Source organism: Heterodontus francisci, chromosome 1, assembly GCF_036365525.1.
Source record: "Heterodontus francisci isolate sHetFra1 chromosome 1, sHetFra1.hap1, whole genome shotgun sequence".
Taxonomy (NCBI): Eukaryota; Metazoa; Chordata; class Chondrichthyes; order Heterodontiformes; family Heterodontidae; genus Heterodontus; species Heterodontus francisci.
The window spans coordinates 103,753,674-103,768,033 of record NC_090371.1 but is presented as its reverse complement, the minus strand read 5'-3'; the positions used below and the strand labels follow the sequence as shown (position 1 = coordinate 103,768,033).

General features: G+C 45.9%; 1 protein-coding gene across 3 annotated transcripts in view; it reads left to right on the top strand.

Moving 5' to 3' along the window:
* Nucleotides 1–14,360, top strand: part of ercc8 (excision repair cross-complementation group 8) — a 116,623-nt gene that overhangs the window by 85,904 nt on the left and 16,359 nt on the right. For all 3 annotated transcript variants that reach the window (XM_068033907.1, XM_068033898.1, XM_068033888.1), the window contains one exon: nt 6,933–7,022. In XM_068033907.1, the coding sequence (XP_067890008.1) occupies nt 6,933–7,022 (90 nt within the window). The remainder of the gene's footprint in view (nt 1–6,932; nt 7,023–14,360) is intronic.

Sequence of the window (14,360 nt, the reverse complement as noted above, 5' to 3'; positions counted from 1 at the left end):
TGTTGCGCAAGCATTCTACAAACTCATCTACCAGACTACCTTTGCTAATTTGATTTGTCCGCTCTATATGAAAATTAAAGCCCCCCACAATTTTTTTTTATATTCTTTCCTGGGATGTGGGTGCCTCTGGCTAGGCCAGCATTTATTGCCTATCCCTAATTGCCCTTGAGAAGGTGGTGGTGAGCTTTCTTCTTGAACCGCTGCAGTCCATGTTGGGTAGGTACACCCACAGTGCTGATAAGAAGGGAGTTCCAGGATTTTGACCCAGCGACAGTGAAGGAATGACAATATAGTTTCAATTCAGGATGATGTGTGGCTTGGAGGGGAAGTTGTGGTGTTCCCATGCATCTGCTGCCCTTGTCCTTCTAAGTGGTAAGAGGTCGCAGGTTTGGAAGGTGCTGCCTAAGGAGCCTTGGTGCGTTGCTGCAGTCCATCTTGTGGATGGTACACACTGCTGCCACTGTGCGTCGGTGGTGGAGGGAGTGAATGTTTGTGGATGTGGTGCCAATCAAGCGGGCTGCTTTGTGCTGGATGGTGTCGAGCTTCTTGAGCATTTTTGGAGCTGCACCCATCCAGGCAAGTGGAGAGTATTCCGTCACACTCTTGCCTTGTGTCTTGTAGATGGGGACAGACTTTGGGGAGTCAGGAGACGAGGTACTCGCCGCAGGATTCCTAGCCTCTGACCTGCTCTTGTAGCCACAGTATTTATATGGCTACTCCAGTTCAGTTTATGGTCAGTGGTAGCCCCCAGGATGTTGATGATGGGGGATTCAGCGAACCTAATGCCATTGAACGTCCAGGGAAGATGGTTAGATTCTCTCTTGTTGGAGATGGTCATCGCCTGGCACTTGTGTGGCACAAATGTTACTTTCAACCTATCAACCTAAGCCTGGATATTGTCCAGGTCTTGGTGCATTTCTACATCAACTGCTTCAGTATCTGAGGAGTCGCGAATGGTGCTGAACATTGTGCAATCATCAGTGAACATCCCCACTTCTGACCTTATGATTGAAGGAAGGTCATTGTTGAAGCTGGGTCTAGGACACAACCCTGAGGAACTCCTGCAGTGATATCCTGGAGGGAGGATGAGCAAACTGACCTCCGGCAGGGAGGCGGTGGCATAGTGGTATTGTCACTGGACTAGTAACGCAAAGACCCAGAGTATTGCTCTGGGGACATGGGTTCGAATCCCACCATGGCAGAAGGTGGAATTTGAATTCAATCAATAAATCATGGGCGGCACAGTGGTTAGCACCGCAGCCCCACAGCTCCAGCGATCCAGGTTCGATTCTGGGTACTGCCTGTGTGGAGTTTGCAAGTTCTCCCTGTGACCGTGTGGGTTTCCGCCGGGTGCTCCGGTTTCCTCCCACAGCCAAAGACTTGCAGGTTGATGGGTAAATTGGCCATTATAAATTGCCCCTAGTATAGTTAGGTGGTAGGGGAATTGAGGGAAGGTGGGGATGTGGTAGGAATATGGGATTAATGTAGGATTAGTATAAATGGGTGGTTGATGGTCAGCACATACTCGGTGGGCCGAAGGGCCTGTTTCAGTGCTGTATCTCTAAATAAATAAAAATAAATAAAATCTGGAATTAAAAAGCGAGTCTCATGATGGCCATGAAACCATTGTCGATTGTTGTAAAAACCCATCTGGTTCACTAATGTCCTTTTAGGGAAGGAAATCTGCTGTCCTTACCTGGTCTAGCCGACGTGTGACTCCAGACCCACAGCCATGTGGTTGACTCTTGCATGCCCTCTGAAATGGCCTAGCAAGCCACTCAGTTGTATCTAACTGCCACAATTATTACGTTGCCTTTGTTGCAAGCTCCAATTATTTCATGCTTAATGCTCTGTCCAACAGCATAACTACTGTTCGGGGGCCTATAAATTCCTCCCACCATTGTTTTCTGACCCTTGTTATTCCTATTCTGCACCTATACTAATTCTACTTCCTGAACTTCTGAGCCAAGATTCTTTCTCACTACTATACTGAAGTAATCTTTTACTATCAGGACTACTACTCCTCCTTTTCTACTCTGCCTGTCTTTTTGAAATGTTGTGTACCCTGGAATATTTATTTCCCAACCTTTGTCACCTTGTACCCATGTCTCTGTAATGGCGATTAGATCAAACTATTCATCTCTATTTGTATCACTACTTCATCTTTTTAATCTTCATTGAGGATGGGGATATTTGTGGAGCCACCTCCTCCAGTTGTTTAATTGTCCACCACCATTCACGGCTGGATGTGGTAGGACTGCAGAGCTTAGATTTGATCCGTTGGTTATGGGATCACTTAGCTCTGTCTATCGCATGCTGCTTACGCAGTTTGGCATGCAGATCGTCCTGTGTTGTAGCTTCACCAGGTTGACACCTCATTTTGAGGTATGCCTGGTGGTGCTCCTGGCATGCCCTCCTGCACTCTTCATTGAACCAGGGTTGGTCTCCTGACTTGATGGTAATGGTAGAGTGGGGGATATACCGGGCCCTGAGGTTACAGATTGTGGTTGAGTACAATTCTGCTGCTGCTGATGGCCCACAGCGCCTCATGGATGCCCAATTTTGCATTGCAAGATCTGTTCGAAATCTATCCCATTTTAGCACAGTGGTAGTGCCACACAACACAAAGGAGGGCATCCACAATGTGAAGGCGGGACGTCGTCTCCACAATGACTGTGCGGTGGTCACTCCTACCAATACTGTCATGGACAGATGCATCTGCAGCAGGCAGATTGGTGAGGACAAGGTCAAGTATATTTTTCCCTTTTATTGGTTCCCTCACCATCTGCTGCATACCCAGTCTAGCAGCTATGTCCTTTAGGACTCGGCCAGCTCGGTCAGTAGTGGTGCTTGAAGTCCCCCACCCAGAGTACATTCTGTGGCCTTGCCACCCTCAGTGCTTCCTCCAATTGCTGTTCAACATGGAGGAGTACTGACTCATCAGTTGTGGGAGGGTGGTAGGTGGTAATCAGTAGGAGGTTTCCTTGTCCATGTTTGACCTGATGCCATGAGACTTCATGGGGTCCAGAGTCGATGTTGAGGACTCCCAGGGCAACTTCCTCCCTACTGTATACCACTGTGCCGCCACCTCTGCTGGGTCTGTCCTGCCGGTGGGACAGGACATATCCGGGGATGGTGATGGCAGTGTCAGGGACATTGTCTGTAAGGTATGATTGCATGAGTATGACTATGTCAGCCTGTTGCTTGACTAGTCTGTGGGAAAGCTCTTCCAACTTTGGCACAATCCCCCCGATGTTTGTTAGTAAGGAGGATTTTGCAGGGTCGACAGGACTGGGTTTGCCGTTGTCATTTCCGGTGCCTAGGTCGATGCCGGGTGGTCCGTCCGGTTTCATTCCTTTTTATTGACTTCATAGTGGTGAGATACAACTGAGTGGCTTGCTAGGCCATTTCAGAGGGCATATAAGAGTCAACCGCATTGCTGTGGATCTGGAGTCACATGGAGCCAGACCAGGTAAGGACAGCAGATTTCCTTCCCTAAAGGAAATTAGTGAACCAGAAGGGTTTTGACAACAATCGACAATGGTTTCATGGCCAGTATTAGACTAGCTTTTTAATTCCAGATTTATTAATTGAATTCAGATTCCACCTTCTGCTGTGGTGGGATTTGAACCCACGTCCCCAGAGCAATACCCTGGGTCTCTGGGTTACTAGTCCAGTGACAATACCACTATGCCACTGCCTCCCCTTAATTGGGGGGAATATACTGGGATGTATTGAGAACTGGTTAACAGACAGCAAACAGAGAGTACGAATAAAAACAAGAAATGCTGGAATCACTCAGCAGGTCTGGCAGCATCTGTGGAAAGAGAAGCAGAGTTAACGTTTCGGGTCAGTGACCCTTCATCAGATTTCCAGCATCCGCAGTATTTTGCTTTTATATTAGAGAGTACGAATAGATGGGTCATTTTCAGATTGGCAGGCTGTGACTAGTGAGGTACTGCAAGGATCAGTGTTTGGGCCCCACCTATTCACAATCTATATCAATGATTTGGATGTGGGGATTAAATGTAATACTTCCAAGTTTGCAGATGACACAAAACTAGGTGGAGGTGTGAGTTGTGAGGAGGATGCAAAGACACTTCAAGGGGATTTGGGGAGGCTAAGCAAGTGGGCAAAAAATTGGCAGATGGAATACAATGTAGAGAAATGTGAGATAGGAGAACTTTGGTAGGAAAAACAAAAATACGGAGTATTTCTTAAATGGTGAGAAATTGGGAAGTGTTGAATTTCAAAGGGACTTGGGGTCCTTGTTCATTTGTCACTGAAAGCGAACATGCAGGTACAGTAAGCAATTAAGAAGGCAAATGATATGTTGGCCTTCATTACAAGATGATTTGGGTAGAGGAGTAAAGTTGTAGGGGTGGCGCAGTGGTTAGCACCACAGCCTCACAGCTCCAGCGACCCAGGTTCGGTTCTGGGTACTGCCTGTGTGGAGTTTGCAAGTTCTCCCTTTGACCGCATGGGTTTCCTCTGGGTGCTCCGGTTTCCTCCCACATGCCAAAGACTTGCGGGTTGATAGGTAAATTGGTCATTCTAAAAATTGCCCCTAGTGTAGGTCGGTGGTAGGAGAATTGAGGGAAGGTGGGGATGTGAGAGGGAAAATGCGATTAATGTAGGATTAGTATAAAGCCTTTGACCTCGTCAGCAGACGTGGTCTCTTCAGACTACTAGCAAAGATCGAATGTCCACCAAAGCTACTAAGTATCATCACCTCATTCCATGACAATATGAAAGGCACAAATCAACATAGCGGCGCCTCATCAGACCCCTTTCCTGAGTGGCGTGAAACAGGGCTGTGTTCTCGCACCTACACTGTTTGGGGTCTTCTCCCTGCTGCTCTCACATGCATTCAAGTCTTCAGAAGAAGGAATTTTCCTCCACACAAGATCAGATGGCAGGTTGTTCAACCTTGCCCGTCTAAGAGCAAAGACCAAAGTGCGGAAAGTCCTCATCAGGGAACTCCTCTTTGTTGACGATGTTGCATTAACATCCCACACTGAAGAGTGTCTGCAGAGACTCATCGACAGGATTGTGGCTGCCTGCAACGAATTTGGCCTAACCATCAGTCTCAAGAAAACAAACATCATGGGACAGGATGTCAGAAATGCTCCATCCATCAATATCGGCGACCACGCTCTGGAAGTGGTTCAAGAGTTCACCTACCTAGGCTCAACTATCACCAGTAACCTGTCTCTCGATGCAGAAATCAATAAGCGCATGGGAAAGGCTTCCACTGCTATGCCCAGACTGGCCAAGAGAGCGTGGGAAAGTGGCGCACTGACACGGAACACAAAAGCCCGAGTGTATCAAGCCTGTGTCCTCAGTACCTTGCTCTACGGCAGCGAGGCCTGGACAACGTATGTCAGCCAAGAGCGACGTCTCAATTCATTCCATCTTCGCTGCCTCCGGAGAATCCTTGGCATCAGGTGGCAGGACTGTATCTCCAACACAGAAGTCCTCGAGGCAGCCAACATCCCCAGCATATACATCCTACTGAGCCAACGGCGCTTGAGATGGCTTGGCCATGTGAGCCACATGGAAGATGGCAGGATCCCCAAGGACGCATTGTACAGCGAGCTCGTCACTGGTATCAGACCCACCGGCCGTCCATGTCTCCGCTTTAAAGACGTCTGCAAACGCGACATGAAGTCCTGTGACATTGACCACAAGTCATGGGAGTCAGTTGCCAGTGATCGCCAGAGTTGGCGGACAGCCATAAAGGTGGGGTTAAAGTGTGGCGAGTCGAAGAGACTTAGCAGTTGACAGGTAAAAAGACAGAAGCGCAAGGCGAGAGCCAACTGTGTAATAGTCCCGGCAACCAATTTTATCTGCAGCGCCTGTGGAAGAGTTTGTCGCTCTAGAATTGGACTTTATTGCCACTCCAGGCGCTGCTTCACAAACCACTGACCACCCCCAGGCACTTACCCATTGTCTCTCGAGACAAGGAGGCCAAAGAAGAAAGAAGTATAAATAGGTGGTCGGGCAGCGCGGACGCATTGGACCAAAGTGACTTTTTCGGTGCTGTATCTCTCTTTGACTCTATGTTTTCCAGCAACTTTATATCGAGCCTTGGTGAGGCTGCAGCTGGAATACTGTGTATAGTTTTGGTTGTCTTACCCAAGGAAATATATATTCTTGCCATAGAGGGAGTGCAATGAAGGTTCATCAAACTAATTCCTGGGATGGAGGGATTGTCCTATGAGGAAAGATTAAATCGACTGAGCCTTTATTCTCTGGAGTTTAGAACATTCAAATATACAAAATTCTTAAAGGGCTCAACAGGGTATATGCAGGAAGGATGTTTCCACCGGCTGCGGAGTCCAGAACCAGGGGACACAGACTCAGAATAAGGGCTGGCCATTTCGGACTGAAATGAGGAGGAATTTCTTCACTCAGAGGGTAGTGAATCTTTGAAATTTTCTGCCCCAGAGGGCTGTGGAGGCTCAGTCGTTGAATATGTTCAAGACTGAGATTGATAGAATTCTACATATAAAAACATCAAGGGATAATGGGGATAGTGCAGGAAAATGGTGTTGAAGTAGAAGAACAGACATGATCTCATTGAATGGCGGAGCAGGCTCAAAGGGCTGAATGGCCTACTCCTGCTTTTTCTTATGTTCTTACGTGTCATATTTTGTTTCATAATGCTCCTGTGAAGCACCTCGGGACGTATTACGTTAAAGGCGCAATGTAAATATAAGTTGGTGAAATACCAGTTCTTTTGTGTGAGGAGGGAAGAACTTTGATTTTAAGTTGCTCCTCACAGTTTTTTTGTATAATAAAAACATCATCTGTTAGGGGGGAAATTGTAAATTTTGTCACTCACTGAAAACCTGCTGTAGACCTAATATTGACAGCTGGTCTTCCAACATATGCAGAAAAATGTTTTAAATCTAATTTTCTCTTTGTAGGAACTTTATAGTGGCGGCAGTGATGTTAACATTTTAGCGTGGATTCCAGATCTTGGTCGAACAGGTGTGGAAAATGATGAACCTAAGGGGGTAAGAGAAAAAAAAATTAGAATATTTTATTTCTACAAAATAAAACTGCTCTTTATATGGCATTGTAATTTCTTCTACCGTAAAACTACAGAAAGAAGCCCATCACATGTGCTGTCCTCTTTCTAGATCAATCTGAAACAAATTCCATTGCTTCATTCTCTCTGCCAAAGTGTTCTCTGCTTCAAGTATTTACCTAATTTTGTCCAAATATGCAATAGTTAGTCCCTACATCAACTATTCCATGCTCTATGTAAATAAATTTCTCTTAAAACCCTTCTTCACCCTCTTAGTCATGATTTTGAATAGATGACTCCCCTCATCCCTGACTCTTCAACTGAAGGAAATAGTCGTCATAATATTAACAAGCTCTATTAAATCTACTCAAGGTGCCCAGTTGGAAATAGTCCACTGTCTTAAATCTCTCCTCATAACTATAGTTTCCTATCCTTCTATTATCCTGGTAACTCTACTTTGTACATTCTGCTTGGCTTTAGTGACCTTTCTATAATAGTATACCTAAAGTACATGCAGTACTGGAGCCTAGAACACGAGCACAAAAATAGGAGCAGAAGTAGACCATCGAGCCTGCTCCGCCATTCAGTATGATCATGGCTGATCTTGGGCTTCAATTCCACTTTCCTGCCCACTCCCCATATCCCTTGATTCCCTGCGAGATTACTATCTATCCCAGCCTTAAATGTATTCAATGATGTAGCATTCATGGCCCTCTGGGGTGGACAATTCCATTGATTCACAATCCTTTGAGTGTAGTCATTTCTCGTCATCTCAGTCCTGAATGATTGGTCCCTTATCCTGAGACTGTGTCCCCGTGTTCTAGATTCCCTGACTAGTGGGAACAATCTCTCAGCTTCTACCCTGTCGAGCCCTTTCAGAATCTTGTAAGTCTCAATTAAATAGCCTGTCATTCTTCTAAACTCCAGAAAATATAGGCGCAATTTACTCAGCCTCTCATCATAGGACAACCCCTTCATCTCAGGGATCAATTTAGTAAATCTTTGCTGTACTGCCTCCAGTGCAAGTATATCCTTTCTCAAATGTGGAAACCAAAACTGCACACACTATTCCAGGTGCTGTCTCACCAAGTAGGAGTAAGAGACAACTTGAGTGAAAGATATAAAGTCCTGAGGGATCTTGACAGGGTGGATGTGGAAAGGATGTTTCCCCTTGTTGGAGAATCTAGAACTAGAAGTCACTATTTAAAAATAAGGGGTCACCCATTTAAAACAGAGATGAGGAAGAATTTTCTTCTCTGAGGGTCATGAGTCTTTGGAATGCTCTTCCTCAAAAGGCGGTGGAAGCAGAGTCTTTAAATATTTTTAAGGCAGAAGTAGATAGATTCTTAATAAGCAAGGGGGTGAAAGGTTATCGGTGGTAGGCGGGAATGGAGTTGAGGTTACAATCAGATCAGCCATGATTTCATTGAATGGCGGAGCGGGCTTGAGGGGCCGAGTGGTCTAGTCCTGCTCCTAATTCTTCTGTCCGTATTCATGTTTTTGTTACTACTTTCCTCTTGTACTCTATGCCTCAATGGGAAACCAACAGTGACATCACAGGAGAGCTGCAAGGTGATTGGTTGGTGAGTAGCAGCTGTTAGAATATCTTTAAAAAATAAGGGGTAAGTTTTTTTTTGTTGAAAATAAAACCTCTGGAGATAAGGTGAGTACTACGAAAGTTTTTTTTTAAGAATTTTAGATTGAAGTGGGTAGAACAAGGCCCCTAGTATAATTAGTATTTTTTATTTCAGGGAGTAACTAATTAACCTAAGGGTAAGTCATGGCAGGAGAGCTCAGCCCCGTGATATGCTCCTCCTGCGCTATGTGGGAAATCAGGGACGCTTCCAGTGTCCCTGACGACCATGTGTGCAGGAAGTGTATTCATCTGACTACCCGCATTACGGAGCTGGAGTTGCGGGTGGATTCACTGTGGAGCATCCGCAATGCTGAGGACGTCGTGGATAGCACGTTTAGTGAAGTGGTCACACCCCAGGTAATGGCTGCATAGGCAGAAAAGAGATGGGTGACCACCAGACGGAGTAGTAGGCGCAGGCAGGTAGTGCAGGAGTCCCTCTCAAACAGATATACCGCTTTGGATACTGTTGGGGGAGAATGACTTCCCAGGGGAAAGCAGCAACAGCCAAGTTCGTGGCACCACGAAGGGCTCTGCTGCACAGCAGGGGAGGAAAAGGGTTGGAAGAGCTATAGTGATAGGGGATTCTATCGTAAGGGGTGCAGATAAGCGTTTCTGTGGCCGCAAACGAGACTCCAGGATGGTATGTTGCCTCCCTGGTGCTAGGGTCAAGGATGTTTCCGAGCAACTGCGGGACATTCTGAAAGGGGAGGGTGAGCAGCCAGAGGTCGTGGTCCATATTGGTACAAACAACATAGGCAGAAAAAGAGATGATGTCCTGCAAAGTGAATATAGGGAGTTAGGCAGAAAGTTAAAAAGCAGGACCTCTAGGGTTGTAATCTCAGGATTACTCCCTGTGCCACGTGCTAGTGACGGTAGGAATAGGAGGATTAGGCAAATGAATGCGTGGCTGAAGAGCTGGTGTAGGCGGCAGGGCTTCAGCTACTTGGATCATTGGGATCTCTTCTGGTGCAGAGGTGACCTGTACAAGAAGGACGGGTTGCATCTAAACTAGAGGGGGACCAATATCCTTGCGGGAGGTTTGCTAGTACTACTTGGGAGGATTTAAACTAGTCTTGCAGTGGGGTGGGACCCAAAGTAGTAGTTTCTCCGATGAGATAGTTGAGGCAAATGTAGAGGATAAAGCAAGCAAGTCCAGTAGGCAGGCTGGGCAGGGGCAGGACAGGGCGCGTGGAAGGTCTGGTAGGCTAAACTGCATTTACTTTAATGCAAGAAGCCTTACAGGTAAGGCAGATGAACTCAGAGCATGGATCGGTACATGAGGATGGGCAGGTGGTTGATGTGTCAGTGGGGGAGCACTTTGGGACCAGTGACCATAACTCTATTAGCTTCAAGATCGTTATGGAAAAGGATAGGACTGGTCCTCAGGTTGAAGTCCTAAATTGGGAGAAGGCTAATTTCGATGGCATCAGACAGGAACTCTCAAAAGTTGATTGGGAGAGGCTGTTTACAGGTAAAGGGACGTCTGGCAAGTGGGAGGCTTTTAAAAGTGAGATAGGAAGAGTTCAGGGCCGGCATGCTCCTGTTCGATGGAAGGGCAAGGCTGGCACGTTTAGGGAACCTTGGTTGACGGGGATATTGAGGGTCTGGTCAGGACAAAGAAGGAGGCAAATGTCAGGTATAGGCAGCTGGGATCGAGCGAGACCCTCGAGGAGTATAGGGGATGTAGGAATAAACTTAAGGAAATTAGGAGGGCAAAAAGGGGCCATGAGATTTCCCTGGCAGATAAAGGAGAATCCTAAAAGATTCTGTAAGTATATTAGGAGTTAAAGGGTAGCTAGGGAGAGAGTAGGTCCCCTTAAGGATCAGTGGCAATCACTGTGTGGAGCCACGGGAAATGGGAGAGGCCTTAAATGAATATTTCTCGTCCGTATTCACCGTGGAGAAGGTCATGGGAGCTAGTGAATTCAAGGGAGGGAACAGCGATATCCTGGAGCATATCAACATTACAAAGGAGGAGGTGTTGGAGATTGTGAAGCACATTAAGGTGGATAAATCCCCAGGGCCTGACCAGGTGTATCTGAGGATGCTATGGGAAGCAAGGGAGGTAACGGAATACTGGAGGATAGCTAATGTTGTGCCTTTATTTAAGAAGGGCAGCAGGGATAAGCTAGGGAACTACAGGCCGGTGAGCGTTACATCAGTGGTGCGAAAGTTATTGGAAGGGATTCTGAGAGACAGGATTTATAAGCATTTGGAAAGGCATGGTCTGATTAGGGATAGTCAGCTTGGCTTTGTGCATGGGAAATCATGTCTCACGAATTTGATTGAGTTTTTCGAGGATTGATGAGGGCAGGGCGATGGACGTTGTCTACATGGACTTTAGCAAGGCCTTTGACAAGGTCCTGCATGGTAGGTTGGTCCAGAAGGTTCGAACACATGGGATCCAGGGTGAGCTAGCAAATTGGATACAAAATTGGCTTGGTGATAGGAGGCAGAGGGTGGTAGTGGAGGGTTGTTTTTCAGATTGGAGGCCGGTGACCAGTGGTGTGCTGCAGGGATCGGTGCTGGGCCCTCTGTTGTTTGTCATATATATTAATGACTTGGATGTGAATGTAAGGGGCATGATTAGTAAGTTTGCAGATGACACCAAAATTGGTCGTATAGTGAACAGTGAAGAAGGTTGTCTAAGGTTACAACAGGATATAGATCAACTGGGAAAGTGGGCAAGGGATTGGCAAATGGAATTTAATGCAGACAAGTGTGAAGTGATGCATTTTTGGAAGTTAAACCAGGGCAGGACATGTACAGTGAATGGCAGGGCCCTGGGGAGTGTTGTTGAGCAGAGAGACCTTGGGGTGCAAGTACACAGTTCCCTGAAAGTGGCAACACAGGTAGACAGGGTGGTGAAGAAGGCATATAGCATGCTTACCTTCATCGGCCGAGGCATTGAGTACAAGAGTTGGGACGTCATGTTACAGTTGTACGTAATGTTGGTTAGGCCGCATTTGGAGTACTGTGTGCAGTTCTGGTCGCCGCACTACAGGAAAGATGTGATTAAGCGAGAGAGGGTGCAGAAAAGATTCACAAGGATGTTGCCTAGTTTGGAGGGCTTGAGTTATAAAGAGAGATTGGATAGGCTGGGTCTGTTTTCCCTGGAGCGAAGGAGGCTGAGAGGGGACATGATAGAGGTATATAAAATTATGAGAGGCATAGATAGGGTAGATAGCCAGAGTCTGCTTCCCATGGTCGGGGTGACTAAAACTAGAGGGCATAGATTTAAGATGAGAGGGAGGAGGTTTAAAGGGGATCAAAGGGGTAAATTTTTCGCACAAAGAATAATGGGTATCTGGAATGAGCTGCCTGAGGTGGTGGTGGAGGCAGGAACAGTAGCGACATTTAAGAGGCATCTGGACAGGTACTTGAATGAGCAAGGCATAGAGGGATATGGAATTAATGCAGGCAGATGGGATTAGTATAGATAAGCATTATGGTCGGCATGGACGCGGTGGGCCGAAGGGCCTGGTTCTATGCTGTACGACTCTATGACTCTATGTATAAAATGCTAAATTCTATTGCTGCTTTTTATGGTTTTACCTCCTTGCACATGTACTTTTATGGAATAATGGGGGTAAATTTGTGCATGTAGTGTCGCTTCGAGCAGCGTTACACAGACTTAAGCCAATTTCTCGGGGGCAGACAGCACTGCAGGCCTCTATCTGCCTGGTCTGCGCGGGCTTCCTCAATGATATCATTGATATCGGCCTTCTGCACTTCAAGCTGTCCCGTCAGACCTATCTGATTCAATTTCTTCGCACTTTTCCAGTGGCCTTTAATATCTTTCTTCAATTAGTTTTCTAATTCTCTCCTAACTGATGATCGGCTTGGCTAAATTTAGTAACATGAAGAATCATATGATTTAAAAGCAACCAGAGCACTCCCCAACTCATGGCAGTGTGCCTTCAGGATAGAGAGGGGGAAATCTGGGCAAAAGAATATTTCAAAATTGATAGCTTACTTTGTCACTTGATTTTTCGCCCATTAAATTCTAATAATCAAGTTACCATTCTTAATTAAATGCTTTAAGCTGTCAACATGGCATTAAGTCTCACATCTCAATCAGAAGATCATGGGTTCAAGCCCCACTCCAGAAAGCACATACTCTAGGCAGACACTTAAGTGCTGCGTGGTTAGAGATTAAGCCAGTTAATGTTAGAATAGCATTTCAAATTTTGGAGATGAGATGAGTACATCAGAACTCTAGATATGCTCTCACCAATTTAGCAAACATGTCATGATCACTAACTCGAAATATGTTCAGGCACATTGATGCATGATAGTCAAAGAATAATCGACACAGTTGATGAGATGTCATTTTATGTCACAGTGGAGAAGATGGGCAGAAAGCCTAAATTTGATTAGTTCTATCTCTATGCTCTCCTGACAGTAGTGACCCATGATTGTCAGTCATTGTAGCACTGTCGCCTCTGAGTAAGAAGGTCATGGGTTTAAGCCCCACTCCAGAGACTTGAGCGTATAATCAAGACTGGCATTTCTACAGTATTGAGGGAATGCTGCACTATCGGAGGTACCATCTTTTGGATGAATCATTAAATAGAGACCCCCAGGTGCCCTCTCGTGGATGTAAAAGATTCCACAGCACTATTTGTAAAAGAGTAGGGGGTGGTTGTTCCAATGTCCTGGCCAACATTCATCCCTCAAACAACACTGTAAACGGATAGTCATTTACGGGACAGAAGGAGGGCATTCGGTCCATCGAGTCTGTGCCGACTCTTTGTAGAGCAACCCAGTCGGTCCCATTCCTCTGCTTTATCCCCATAGCCCTGCATGTTTATTTCCTTCAAGTTCCCATCCAATTTCCAATTGAAATCATTGATTGTCTCTTCCCCACCCTCGTGGGCAGCGAGTTCCAGGTCATTACCACCCGCTGCATAAAAAAATGGTTTTCCTCAACTCCCTCCTGCATCTCTTGCCCAAAACCTTAAATTTGTGTCCCCTATGCCTTGTACCATCAGCCAATGGGACCAGTTTTTCCTTGACTACATTATCTTAACCTGTCTTAATCTTGTACACCTCTAACAAATCTCCCTTCAATCTCCTTTGCTCCAGAGAGACAACCCCAGCTTCTCCGGCTTAACCTTGCAGCTAAAATCCCTCATCCCTGGAACCATTCTGGTAAATCTCCTCTGCATCCTGTCAAGGACCCTCATATCTTTTCTAATGTGTGATGACCAGAACTGAACGCACTACAACTAAAGTTGTGGCCTAACCAGAGCTTTATAAAGGTTCAGCATAATTTCCCTGCTTTTGTACTCAAATTTGAAGCCCAAGATCCCATATGCTTTGCTAACTACTCTGTGTATGTTCTGCCATCTTCAAAGATCTATACACATGAACCCCTAGGTCCCTCTGTTCCTGCACACTCTTTAGAACTGCGCCATTAAGTCTTGATACTTTTCCCCATCCCTTCTGCCAAAATGCATGGTTGAGTCATTTATTTCATTGCTGTTTGCAGAAGCTTGCTGTGTGCAAATTGGTTGCTTTGTTTCCCTACATTACAATAGTGATCACACTTTAGACTACTTCATTAGCTGTGAAGTATTTTGGGGCATCCTAGGGGCGTGAAAGGTGTGATATAAATGCAAGTCTTTCCTCCTCCTTTCAGAAAGTAGTGATCAGATTTATACTGCATACCAAATGAAGATTATC